The following is a 14,969-nucleotide window of genomic DNA, read 5'->3' on the forward strand; positions in this document are numbered from 1 at the left end:
GTGTTACTTTCTTTTAAAAAAATCCGCAACTTTTTGGGCAACCCAATACATAAGTCTTCTTTACAATGCAGTAAGCAAATTTGATAGTGCTGGGCCAAGTTTTCTGTATAGAGACGAAACAATGAAATTACCTTTGCCAAAAATGTACTTTTTTAACATTTTTTGATTTGTAGGTTAGGTTGAATGGGTCGCCCACCAAAGGTGAGTTCACTCGGAGACCTGTTTGGCCCATTGTGGTACGCTAGAGAGACAAAGGGAAGCAAAAAGAAAATGTGAGACCTCGTACTAGAGGTTATACACGAAAAAAAAAGACACGGGGAGGGGAGAAACCCGAACGGTAGGTGAAGAACCGCCTTTTCCAACGCAAGCATGGACCTACCTACGCCGGAGCTTTCCTAATCAGTTAAAAAATGTGAAATAAAAGTCCACATCTGCGAAAAATTTAAAACAAAATTGTTAGCTTAGTTTAAAAGGATATTTGGTCCATTTTTGATGGGCTTTTTAAGCACTTTCCAGAAAAATAATATTTTTTTTGAAATCGGACCATAAATGCGCTTTTGACAGGCCGAACAAAATTTTCTGGGGCCGAGGAGACCAAATTTGAAGGCCCACCAATTGGCCCCCCATGGCCCACATCTAGGGCCCTGAAATTTTGCGTATAAACTGGATAACACCTCGGCCACAACCATGTAAAATTTCATGAAGAAATCTCTATCCGTTCCAAAATGGCAGATTTATTTCCACTTATTTTTTTCCATCCCACTGTGCTTCGCCGCGATCACACTGTCACGATATATGTGGATGGTTAGCCATAGTTGAATGCTCTGTACATCAGTCCATGTGAGAACGAAATTGGTTAGAAGATGCAAAGAGCTTCTGCGAACCATGGAAAAGGCTGTTTGGCTGGGCGGGGAACGAAGCTGCAGACGAGCTGGCCAGGAATGATTGCAGCACATGGTGCTACGGTATCAGTGAGCTTTCCACTGCTCGAGTTTCTTGGTAGGGTGAACGCCTTCTACAACGACCACGCGATTAAGGCGTGGCTGGTGTTGTACATTACAGCGTGGCAAAGGCCGGATTGCTGAAAGGCATCCCGAAGGGTCATTGCAACGTCAGGTCTTTGACGTCGCACTGGACTCTGGGAGATGCAGACTTCTGCAGGATGTGCAGACTTCTGAAGAGAAGTTGAAGTTGATTGACCACCTTTTGTATCACTGCCCCACAATTGCAAGGGGAAAACATGGGATATTAGGTGAACACCTCTTTCCAGGCACTTTATTTAAAGCCCTGATTTGATTGGTATGATCATACTTTAGCCGGTAATAGTTTCTTCTTCTTGTCTTGTGCGTTGAGGGGGGTATGGGGGTATATTTTCAACACACCGAAATGTCCATTTCCGACCGTATAAAGTATATAAAGGGTGATTTTTTTGAGGTTAGGATTTTCATGCATTAGTATTTGACAGATCACGTGGGATTTCAGACATGGTGTCAAAGAGAAAGATGCTCAGTATGCTTTGACATTTCATCATGAATAGACTTACTAACGAGCAACGCTTGCAAATCATTGAATTTTATTACCAAAATCAGTGTTCGGTTTGAAATGTGTTCAAATTTTGACAAATTTTGTTCAGCGATGAGGCTCATTTCTGGTTGAATGGCTACGTAAATAAGCAAAATTGCCGCATTTGGAGTGAAGAGCAACCAGAAGCCGTTCAAGAACTGCCCATGCATCCCGAAAAATGCACTGTTTGGTGTGGTTTGTACGCTGGTGGAATCATTGGACCGTATTTTTTCAAAGATGCTGTTGGACGCAACGTTACGGTGAATGAACACATTTCGAACCGAACACTGATTTTGGTAATAAAATTCAATGATTTGCAAGCGTTGCTCGTTAGTAAGTCTATTCATGATGAAATGTCAAAGCATACTGAGCATCTTTCTCTTTGACACCATGTCTGAAATCCCACGTGATCTGTCAAATACTAATGCATGAAAATCCTAACCTCAAAAAAATCACCCTTTATATTCTTGATCGTCGTAAAAATCTAAGACGATGTAGCCATTTCCGTCCGTCGGTCTTTTGAAATCACGTTGCAGTCTTTAAAAATAGAGATATTGAGCTAAACTTTGCATAAGCCTTTTTTCGTCCATAAGCAGGTTAAGTTCGAAGCTATATCGGACTAAATGTTGATATAGCCATATAGACCGATTCTCCGATTTAGGGTTTTAGGCCCATAAAAGCCACATTTATTATCCGATTTTGTTGATATTTGGGACATTGAGTTGCGCCAGGCCAGTCGACTTACTTCTTCAAGTTGGCCCCGATCGTTACAGATTTGGATATAGCTGCCATATAGACCGGTCTTTCGATTTAAGGTCTTGGTCGCATAAAAGGCGCGTTTATTGCCCGATTTTGCCAAATTTGGAAAAGTGAGTTATGTTAGGCTACTCGACATCCTTTTCAATTTAACCCAGATCGGTCCAGATTTGGATATAGCTGTCATATAGACCGATCTCTCGATTTAAGGTTTTGGCTCCATAAAGGGCGCATTTGTTCTTCGATGTCGCCGAAATTTTGCGATAGTGAGCTGAATTAGATTGGGATATAGCTGCCATATAGACCGATCTCTCGATTTAAGGTCTTGGGCCCATGAAAGGCGCATTTATTGTCCGATGTCGCGTAAATTTGGGACAGTGAGTTTTGTTAGGCCAGTCAATGTCCTTCTTCAACTTGGCTCAGATCGGTCCAGATTTGGGTGTAGCTGCCACATAGACCGATCACTCTATTTAAGGTTTTCGACCCATAAAAGGCGCTTCTATTGTGCGGTTTCGCCGAAATTTGGAACAGTGAGTTGTGTTAGGCTCTTCGACAACTTTCTGTCCACATCGGTCCAGATTTGGACATAGCTGCCATATAGACCGATCTCTCGATTTAAGGTTTTTGGCCCATAAAAGGCACATTTATTGTCCGATTTTGCCAAAATTTGGAATGGTGAGTTATGTAAGGCTTCTCGATATCCTTCTTCAACTTTGCGCTCAGATCGGTCCACATTTTGATATAGCTGGCATATAGTCCGATGTCTCGATTTTAGATTTTGATCCCATAAAAGGCGCATTTATTATGACGAAGGGTGGTTCACATATATAGCTGAGGTGGTGGGTATCCAAAGTTCGATACGGTCGAACTTGACGCCATTTTACTTGTTCTATTTTTCTTCGCCTTTTTTTATACCATCCCCCATAGGATGGGGGTATACTAATTTCGTTGTTCTGTTTATAACACCTCGAAATATGCGTCGCAGACCCCAGAAAGAATATATATTCTTGATCGTCATGTCATGTGATAGCCATGTCCGTCCGTCCGTCTATCTGTCTGCACGCTAACTTTCGAAGCAGTAAAGCTAGCCGCTTTTAATTTTGCACAAATACTTTTTATTGGTGTAGGTCAGTTGGGCTTGTAAATGGGCCAAATCGGTTCATGTTTTGACACAGCTACCATATAAACCGATCTTGGGTCTAGATTTCTTGAACCTCCAGAGGGCGCAATTCTCGTCCGATTTGACTGAAATTTTGCTTGGGTCTTGACTTCTTAAGCCTCTAGAGGGAGCAATTTTTATCCGATTTGACTGAAATTGTGCACGTAGTGTTCCGGTATAACTTACAACAACTGTGCTAAGTATGATTCAAATCGGTCCATGTTTTGATATAGCTGCCATATAAACCGATCTTGGGTCTTGACTTCTTGAGCCTCTAGAGGGAGCAATTTTTATCTGATTTGACTGAAATTGTTCACGTTGTGTTCCGGTATCACTTCCAACGACTGTGCTAAGTATGATTTAAATCGGTTTATAATCTGGTAGAGCTGTCATATAAACCAATCTTGGATCTTGACTTCTTGAGCCAATAGAGCGCGCAATTCTAATCCGATTTGGCTAAAATTTTGCATGAGGTATTTTGTTATGACTTCCAATAACTGTGCTAAGTATGGCGCGAATCGGTAGATAACTTAATATAGGTGCTATATAAACCGATCTGGGATCTTGACCCTCTAGGGGGCGCCGAAATTTTGTACAACGGCTTTTCTCATGACCTTCAACATACATGTCTAATATGGTCTGAATCGATCAATAGCTAACATCTCCCATATAAACCTATCTCCCGATTTTGCTTCTTGTGCCCCTACAAGGCGCAATTCTGATCCGAATGAACTGAAATATTACCGAATGACTTCTACAATGTGCAGCATTCATTTGTGGTCCAAATCGGACTATAACTTGATATAGCTCCAATAGCACTTATACGTTTCCTTATCCTAAATACCTTTCATTTGAGTCCCATATTGTCGTGATTGGTCTAAATATATGTTTGGTAGGTTTTAGGGTGGGTCGGCCCCCCTGGGGCAGCCCATCCGAAATTTGGATACCAAATTTTTATTTCTGGGGTACTATATGAGAGCACACAAAATTTCGCTTAAATTGCACATCCCATCTCCGAGATCTGGCGTTTTTGAGAATTAAGGTATGGGGGAGGGTCCGCCCCCCTTCAGATATCATAAAATGTAGTACCCTATTTTCACTACGGGATCATTATGCACCATCTGTGGAAATTTCAAGAAAATCGGTTCAGCCTTTTCTGAGTCTATAAGGAACACACAAACAAACAAACCCAAATTTATTTTTTATATATAAGATTTGGTGGTCTGCGTCTGTTTTCAGCGGAGCAGAAGTAGGCCAAAAATTCCACTGTTGGAGTGGCTGCACTGCACAATAGATATTTTGTGGAATTTCGAATTTATGGTGCGTCATGCGTTCAGATATCACATTGTATGATAGAAGAGCTCGCCTTGCTTTCGGCGACATTAAAAGACCGACCCCATTTATTTGGTGGATTTGGTTACCTGAGAAAATGAAGTGGTGGCCACCTTGAAGATCCATAGTTCCGGATTTGGAGAATCATAAGCTTAATAAACATCACTTCGTGCGGTCAATGTCACTTTGTTCATATGTAGTTGCAGTTATTAAAGCAAATAAAGTAATCCAATATATACTTCAATGTCTAAAGAAAAAGAATTAAATTTTCTTGCTTGTTTGTCGATGGTGTGGGTTGAAACGCATCTGGCACAAAACAATTTTTTGTGCATCCTTGCCATCCTACTTTTGTTTTAATAGGAGTTCTGAGATACAGGAAAATAACACCAAAAGAACACAAAGAACACCACCCCTTATACAAATAGCATTATTTTTTTAGTGTACAAAAACACATCTGAAAGTAAACAAGTGCAAATACGCAATATGGTAGTAAAGGCAACAAGTAAATTAGTTTTGGTGCGACTGTACCGAACATAAGTCACTGTGTAAAATTTTAGTGAAATCGGATTATAAATGCGCCATTTTTTAGGGCCAAGCCTTTCAATCGAGATATTAGTCTATATGGCAGCTATATCCAAATCTGGACCGATCTGAGCCAAAATGAAGAACAATGACGAGGGTCCCCACACAACTTACTGTCCCAAATTTCAGCGAAATCGGATAATAAATGTGGCTTTTATGGGCCTAAGATCCTAAATCGACGGATCGATCTATATGGCAGCTATGTCCAAATCTGGACCGATCTGAGCCAAAATGAAGAAGAATGATGAAGACCCCCACACAACTTACTGTCCCAAATTTCAGCGAAATCGGATAATTAAATATGGCTTTTATGGTCCTAAGATCCTAAATCGTAGGATCGGTCTATATGGGGGCTATATCAAGATATTGTCCGATACAACCCATCTTCGAACTTGACCTGCTCATAGACAAAAAAAGAATCTGTGTAAAGTTTCAGCTAAATATTTCAAATTTTAAAGCCTGTAGCGTGATTTCAACAGACAGACGGACGGACGGACGGACATGTCTAGATCGTCTTAGATTTTTACGCTGATCAAGAATATATATACTTTATAGGGTCGGAAATGGATATTTTGATGTGTTGCAAACGGAATGACAAAATGAATATACCCCCATCCTTCGGTAGTGGGTATAAAAATTTGGTGTTAAAATTATGGATGGGGTAACCTGAGGGTCGCCCCACCCTCAACATCTACCAAATATACATTTTGACCAATCGCGACAATATGGGACTTAAATGAAAGGTATTTAGGATAAGAAAACGTGTCTGATATCCAATTATGAGACCAAGTGTTGTGGGGACCACCCCAACACCCAAAACACCCCTAAAGCGGACATATTTATCGACCATAGCAATATGGGACTCAAATGAAAGGTATGTGGGACCAAGTTTCTGGGGGTCCACCTCTTCCCCAAAACACACCCCAAACAGTACTTATTTACTGACCATGGCAATATGGGGCTTGAAAAAAAGGTAATTGAATGTAGAATGAGAATCTGATATCCAAATGTGGGGCCAAGTGTTTGGGGGGCCGCCCCTCCCAAAACCACCCCCCAAAGAGGAAAAATTTACGACCATAATAATATGGGGCTCAAATGAAAGGTCTTTGGAAGTAAAGCGCGAATTTGATATCAATATTCGGGAAAGTGTCTATAGGGACACTCCATCATTCCAATATGGGGCTGAAACAAGCGGTATTTTAGAGTAGAACACGAATCTGATATATATTTAGTTTCGGGGTCATGTCACTGAACGGCCTTCCGATCCACCAAAACAGCCCCAAACCGTTCATTTTTGCAGACTATTCAGACTATTTATTTAGAGTAGACCACTAATCAGACATCATCACCGCCATCCTATGGTGGTGGGTATAGAAAGTTGAATATCATCTCACGACAGCGCTCACCATTCACAGTTACGTTACGATTCGCGTCATCTTTGAAGAAGTACGATCCAATGATTCCACCAGCCCATAAACAGCAACAAACTGTGACTTTTTCTGGATGCATTGGTAGCTCTTGCAATGATTCGGGTTGATTTTCACTCCAAAATCAACAATTCTGCTTATTTACGTACCCATTGAGCCAAAAATGAGCTTCGCCGTAAAATGAAAGAAGCGCGCGATGAACTTTCGTTTGTTAGATGATTCATGGCTAAATTATAGACCAAACTGAAGATGTTTGACAGTGAAACAAAACACGAAACGTGAGTTTAAACCAGTGTTGCCCACAAGTTAATAGCTAGAAAAAACATCCTTTATATACTTTTTTAGGTCTCAGATAAATATTGCGAGGTATTACACTCAGAATGCGTAGAGTAATATGCCCCCCATCCTATGGTATGCTTCATAGAGCATACTCGTAACAAGAAAAATTTAGCCATAAACCAAGCTATTATGAGCGTCTCTATGCGGTCGATGACAATGATCATATTTTTAAACCCATTACCCATGGAAGACAAAGTTGTGAAACAACTTTTCTTTCTTCTCCCCCGACGTTGGTTATCGCCACGAATCCACCAAACACAAATGCAGAAAGCACACCTCACACCCCTAGTCACACGCACACACAAATGAAATCCTTGTGCAGTGGTATATGTAGTAGCATTTTTGTGGTTAACTCAAAGCTAGATTTCCAATTTCAAAAACGAAAATGAGTGTGTTGAAGGATAAATATCACCGCAATCTATGGGGACTTTAAAACAACAGGTTACAACTTGTTGCATGCAACATAATCGAGTATAGTGAGATGCCAAAAGCCTAACAGCCAGCAATAAGAGGCTCATCTCTTCTCCATCACACCACCGTGGCCACAGTAATTCGCCGTAAACTGGAATGGAGGGGAAATGTTTGAGTTGGCTCATGCGCTTTGAAAAGAAATGGGCGAGAGACGATAGTTGTATTTGTTTGGGATTCAGGATTTCAAAACAAATACATTCAAGTCAATGCCACCAGTGCAGTGCATAAATAAGACCGAATTCTAGGAAGTCGCAGGTGTTCCTTTGGGCTTAACTATTCGTCAATGTCCAAACGCCAAAGTACTAAAATACACATTCCTTGGGACTATGTAGTTTTAAAATCTTTAATTAAGAACTAAAATACTAAGATACTCTTTTAATGCCGTGTTTGGTAAAAATATTCCAAATGCAAATTTCCCCATGAACATTCCCTTCCGGAACAAAGGCATACTTCTCACATATCAATGATTGATGTCCGATTCAAGTTTTAAGCTCAATAATAAGGAGCCCCCTTTTTATAGCCGAGTCCGAACGATGTGCCCAGTGGACACCTTTTGAGTGAAGTTTTTTTCAGGATAATTAGGAGAGGATAATAACCAACACTGAAATTTTTTCTGATATTCTCACCTGGATACAAACTCAGGAGTTCAGCTTCATAGGCGGACATGTTTACCACTGTGCTACGGTGTCCTCCTAAAAATATTAACAAGAATAACAGTTATACCCTGGCCAACACGGCATAACTATAAGCAGCACACGGGCTGGAACTTTAAGTTCTTACTTGTGTGTTGTTCATTGTTATCACGGGAAGATTAGCTGAAAGCTGCCAAACACGTCGACAGGTTGCGGATAGTGAAAACCTTCATATTTGTGAGGAATAACTGCAAATGCAGCCGCGGGTAGTCAGCGATTTAAAGAGGAGAGACTCAGTGAGGGATCAGGTGGAATTGATTTTTATTTAAGTCGTAGTGCGAAATTTTAGTCGAATCAACTGAAAATTGAGGCTTATAGTAGCTTATGGAGTCAAGTCCGAGGATGGGTTCATATGGAGGCTAGAAAGTATATAGACCGATTCGGATTATACTTTACACAGATGTTGGAAGTCAGAACAGAAGACTGTGATGCTCAAGAAGTCATATACCATTATAAAGACCGATTCATTTCATACTCGGCACTGCTGGTGGAAATCAGAAACCAAGTCCTTGTGCCATACCTAAAACAAATGGGATGAAAATTAAGGACTGTAGGGACTCAAGAAGTAAAAACTGGGGTTGGTTTATATTAGGGCTACATCAAAATACGAGCCGTCATATCTGTATCTGTGAAAAATTTCAAGCGGATATTGTTATTCATTCGGACGCTGTCGTGATTTCGTCAGACGGACGGACATGGCTAGATCGACTCAGAATATCAATACGATCAAGAATATATATATATGGGGTGAATTTTTAGGCATTATCTTTTTGACAACACTGGTTTAAACAGCTCACACACGTTTCAATTTTGTTTCACTGCAAAACATCTTCAGTTTGATCTATGATTTAACCACGAATCGTCTTAAAAACGAACAACGCGTGCAAATTATTGAATTTTATTACTGAATTTTATTATGAAAATGCGTGCTCTGTTAAGAAAGTTCATCGCTCGCTTCTGATTTCAGCGGCGAAGCAAATTTTTGGCTCAATGGTTACGTCAGTAAGCAGAATTGTCGATTTGGAGTGACGATCAGGCAAAAGCATTGGAAGAGCTACCAATGCATTCAGAAAAAGTCACAGCTTGGTACGTTTAATGGGTTGGTGGTATCATTGGACCGTACTTCTTCAAAAATGATGCGAATTGTAACATAACTGTGAAAGGTGAGCGATATCGTGAGATGATATTCAACTTTTTATACATACCACCATAGGATGGCGGTATATTAGTCTAGTCATTCCGAATATATCACCTTGAAATATCCGTCTAAGACCCCATAAGGTATATATATTGGGTTGCCCAAAAAGTAATTGCGGATTTTTCATATATAGTCGGCGTTGACAAATTTTTTCACAGCTTGTGACTCTGTAATTGCATTCTTTCTTCTGTCAGTTATCAGCTGTTACTTTTAGCTTGCTTTAAAAAAAGTGTAAAAAAAGTATATTTGATTAAAGTTCATTCTAAGTTTTATTAAAAATGCATTTTAAAAAATCCGCAATTACTTTTTGGTCAACCCAATATCATTGATGGTCTCGACGCTCTGAGTCGATCTAGCCATGTCCGTCCGTCCGACTGTCGAAATCAAGATAGCGGTCGAACCCGTTAAGTTAGCCACTTCAAATTTTGCACAGATACTTAATATTGATGTAGATTGTTGGTGATTGCATGTGGGCCATATCGGTTCAGATTTAGACATAGCTCCCATATAAACTGATCTCTAGATTTGATTTATTGAGCTCCTAGAAACAAGAGTTTTTGTCCGATTTGTCTGAGATATTGCATGCAATGTTCCGTTATGACTTCTAACAACTGTGGCAAGTACGGTTCAAATCGGGTTTGTAACCTGATATAGCTCCCATATAAACCGATCGCCCGATTTGACTTCATAAACTGGACCATAGTCAGGATTCAGTATTTCCACCACTGTTGCATTAGCCTCGTCTTCTGAATCCGCCAGGAGTTCATCCTCACAAGATTCGTCTAATCTTGCCATGATGAATTTCCTTATGCATGCAAGTGCAGTTGAGAAAGCAGTGGAACCACTCTCCCTCAGGACACTGTCCACTTGCGGTGTGGACAATTTCTACTAAGGTGCTGTTGAGTTATCTGTTGCGTCCTTCCCCGCGCAGACTGTAGGCTCCCGATTGGACGCCTTTGCCTCCAGTTTTGATCGTGACAGGAGGGATTTTCAGTTTCCTGAAATCCGCCAGACTTTGGAGATGTGGTCGATTGTTCCTCAGACAAGTGTTCAGCAACAACTGCTGAGTTATATCCTCATTCAACAACCCCACCGCTTCTGTACACCTTCAGTTTCAACTTGTTTGATTCGTAGGACACAATTCCTTCACACTACGAATACTGCGTATGTACGATCGCCTTCAGCCTCATCCAATTTACCAATCTTGCAGTCAGTGGTTGAAAGATTGGGATTACAGTCCTTTTGTCTCCCAACTATGGATTCAGGATCTGAGGGAATCCTTGTTATCCGAGCGTAGCCCATTGGTCGAGAAGGAAAACTTCCTTCTTGACCGAATGCAGTGCCGCTCCTGCCAAATCCTGTCAATCTTCTAAGCGAAGAAAGAAAGAAAGTAGTTTGTATCGGCCCCGATACCAGCCTGCATCGTCACAGACTGGAGGAGGCCCAGGCAATTCTGCAAGGACATCGGAGTATACAGATGACAGCCCATTGACTATCCCTATTCAATTGTTCTTAGGTATACAGCCCTGTTCTTCTTCCTGGTCGACAACTACCATCACCAAGTGGCCTTTAGCGTCGTTAACAAATGTCTTTGGACCCATATGATGCCATCCAGGTGACCACAGCCTTTTGGCAGACTGCGGTGCAGTTTCGAATCTAGACGTTTAGCCCTTAGAATAGCCCGTTCGACAAATCTCCGAGCCCAATTAAGGGATCCTCTCTCCTTATCGGTGTGAGTTTTAGGATCATAAACCGGAGAGCGATGCGTCTTTTATTATTCCAACCTCTTAATGAGCGTACTGGTTTGCTAGAGTCTTCGTTAAAAGCCCCTGCTGACCAGTCGTCTGTTGGGAAGTGGACCCTGGTGCAATCGCCCCATCTTCGTGTTCTTAGACTTTTGTGAAAAATAAAATTCAAATTGAAAAATATGATAAAACCAAAACTGCTAAAGATATCGTTCTAATGAGCACAAATTTTGGCCACATTTCTTGATGAAAACACCCAATATTCCCACACTGGGGAAAGATGTTTGCAAAATTGTCATTTTTTAGAAAAATGTCCCTAGATGCATGCAATTATTAGTTATTACTGGGGGCAATGAAAATATGTTATAAGGTTAAGGGTCTCGGCTTTGTGTTTTGAGAACTCGAAGGGTTTCCCAGTTTTTTTTTAATTAAAAAATGTCAATATTGTACTTCACAGATCTCCTCTACATTAAGTCTTCTTTACAGTACAGTATACAAAATAGATAGGGCTGGGCCAAGTTTTCTGTATAGAGACGAAACAATGAAATTACCTTTTTGTATGAAAAAATGCCAAAAAAGGATTTTTATCACATTCTTATACCCATATAGGATAGGGGGTATATTCATTTAGTCATTCCGTTGGCAACACATCGAAATATCTATTTCCGACCCTACAAAGTATATATATTTCGGATCGTCCTAAAATTCTAAGACGATTTAACGATGTCCGTGTGTCTGTCCGTCCGTCATGAAAATCGGACCAAAAATAACCTTTTGACAGCCCGAACAAAATATTGTAAGGCAGAGGTGACCAACTTTGAACACCCACCAATTTGCAAATAAACTGGATAATACCTTAGCTTCCAACTGGATAACACCTTAGCTATAACCATCTAAAATTTCATGAAGATAACTATATCCGTTCCAAAATGGCAGACTTATTACCGCTTATTTTTTTTTTCATCCCTCTGTGCGACATGTACAACTCAACATGTGCTAAATTTGACATGTAATAAGAAACCTACATACCGTGTAATAGAGCCTTAAGATAAGAGACATATCAAAAGATAATTGCTTTTCTTATCTAAATATGTTTCTCCAAAAACTAATAACCGTTTCTGTCTTTCTCTTTTCAGAAGAATGAAAGCATTTATCTATTTGCTTGGCACAGCTTAGATAATTACAATTTATACTCATAGTCTCTCACAGTCTCTACAAATATCTGCCATATGTTTCTTGCATATCAACTCTCTTTTTCTCGCGCTCTCTTTCTTACCGTTTGAAATGACATATTAACATTGCAGTGTAGTGGTTATTGCAAATAAGTTCAATGCATTCACAGAGCAAATGTAAGAAGGAAAGAAGGCAAGAAAGTGCAAAGAATAACAGAAGTACTTTGGAAAAAAGTAAACAACGTTAAACAAAAGAAAAAAAATTATAAATAAACACAAAATTCCGAGATTTGCAACAAATCGCTAAGAGACTAATGTAGTGATTAAAATATCCATAAATAATTGGTAATGATGAAGTTCCACATTACCACTCTGATGTTTATCATATTTGAGCACATCAACAAGATCTTCACACAAGGCATACCCATAAGTCCATGCCCTAAAATGTTCCAGTATCGTTTCGATGGCTCCGAATGGTTTGGCATTTTATCGGTGCGTAATCCTGACTTTGGACAAGCTTTGCATTTGCGTGTTACGCTTTCCATGAGGGGTAAGCCAACTACGGTAAGTCAAAAACAACAGTGTTCAGATTTGTGCTATAAATGGAACGTTGTCAACAAAAATGTATTAGGTCGTATAGAGAAATTTATGCCACGAAGAACTAATAAGAGTGTGAGAGTAAAACAAGTAAAAGCATGCTAAGTTCGGCCAGGCCGAATCTTGGGAACCACCACAATGGATTCGGCTAAAAATGTATACAAAATAAATTTAGTTGTAGGGCACAATTTTATTCTACATACCAAAATTCTGTCAAACCATTAAAAATTAATGCTTCTAATAACCGAACAAGGATGATCGAGAAAGCTAGATCAGTTTGTAGACTAATTTTGACCGTATTTGGTACAGTTGTTGGAAGTCGTAACAGAACATCGCATGCAAAATTTCCGCCTAAACGACGCATTCAAAATTTCCGCCTAAATGTCGGACAAAAATTGCGGCTTGTAAGGAGTCACGAGGTCAAATCGGGAGATTGGTTTATATGGGAGCTGTACAACCAAATCGGACAAAAATTGCGGCTTCCCGGTGCTCAAAAAGTCAAATCGGGAGATTGATTTATATGGGAGCTATATCAGGTTATAGACCGATTCGGACCGTACTAGGCACAGTCGTTTGAAGTCATAATGGAACACTACATGCAAAATTTCAGTTAAATCAGACAAAAATATCGGATGTGAGTGAAGATAAATTCCGAATTTAACTAGTGAAGACACAAACCACTGTCTTAGCAGTCCTCTGTTACTGGCATTAGCAGAACACTCTTAAGCAAGTTTGCAGGCAATTAATTTATTTCAAAAAAAAAATCCGTTCATAAAAAGTTAATTTCAAACAACAAACAAAAAAAAAAGATCTAGAAAATAAAAAGGTTTGTTTTAATAACATTAAAATTTGGTTCCCTCAATATCCGCAAGGTGTACTAACAAGATCAAGAAGATTGTAAAATTGATTGGTCCACTGTGCAAGAATGGAAAGAAGTAAGTCGATGAGACCGGCATCAAACGACAGCTAGGGAAGCCCAGTTTCTTATACATATGCCCATATTTTCCGAGTAATCGTCTAACTATCGAGTTTTTGGCATTTTTTTAAAATTCTTGCCAAAAATTCGATAGGTAGACGATTATTCGGAAAATATGGGCATATGTATAAGAAACTAGGCTTCCTTGGCTGTCGTTTCATGCAGGTCTCATCGACTTACTTTTTTCCATATTTGCACAGTGGACCAATCAATTTTACAATCCTCTTGATCTTGTTAGTACACCTTGCGGATATTGAGGGAACCAATTTTTAATGTTGGATAACCTTTTTATTTTCTATATCTCTTTTTTTTGCTTTTTTGTGTTGTTTGAAATTAACTTTTTATGAACAATTTTTTTTTTTAATTAATTAACTGCCTGCAAACTTGCTTAACAGTATTCTGCTAATGCCAGTACCAGAGGACTGCTAAGTCCGTGGTTTGTGTCTCCACTAGTTAAATTCGGAATTTATCTTCACTTACATAAATATCGGCTTCTAGGGAGCTATATGGGAGCTATATCCAAACCTGAACCGATATGGCTCATTTGCAATCCCCAACGACCTACATCAATATTATGTATCTGTGCAAAATTTCAAGCGGCTCGCTTTACGTGTTAGACCGCTATCATTGTTTTGACTGACGGACGGTCGGACGGACGGACATGGTCTCTAAATATACCGATTGTGACCTGCTAGTGAGGTAGAACTCTATAAGTCTAGTAGACGTGTTAGAAAAACTCAAAAAATTGGAAGAGTTTGAAACAAAGATCAACGATATCAAACTCTTTCGAGTGTTTAAAGAAAACAAGAAAACATGTATTAGAGGCCCTGTTCAGAAACTTCTAAAAAGGTGTTATACAACTGTGGTTAGTTTTAAAAGTAGATAGTTTCATCAGTGATCAGGGATCTGAGGCGTAGATATTCCATAATTTGTTTGTGAATGATTTTCTCAAATATTTTG

General features: G+C 39.7%; 1 protein-coding gene across 2 annotated transcripts in view; it reads left to right on the forward strand.

Moving 5' to 3' along the window:
- LOC106095973 (serine protease gd) overlaps positions 1-14,969 on the forward strand; it is a 277,246-nt gene that overhangs the window by 249,664 nt on the left and 12,613 nt on the right. For both annotated transcript variants that reach the window (XM_013263459.2, XM_059368101.1), the window contains exon 4: positions 12,404-13,000. In XM_013263459.2, coding sequence (XP_013118913.2) covers positions 12,785-13,000 — 216 coding nt within the window. In that variant the 5' untranslated portion in view covers positions 12,404-12,784. The remainder of the gene's footprint in view (positions 1-12,403; positions 13,001-14,969) is intronic.

This window comes from Stomoxys calcitrans, chromosome 4 (genome assembly GCF_963082655.1).
Source record: "Stomoxys calcitrans chromosome 4, idStoCalc2.1, whole genome shotgun sequence".
Classification (NCBI taxonomy): domain Eukaryota; kingdom Metazoa; phylum Arthropoda; class Insecta; order Diptera; family Muscidae; genus Stomoxys; species Stomoxys calcitrans.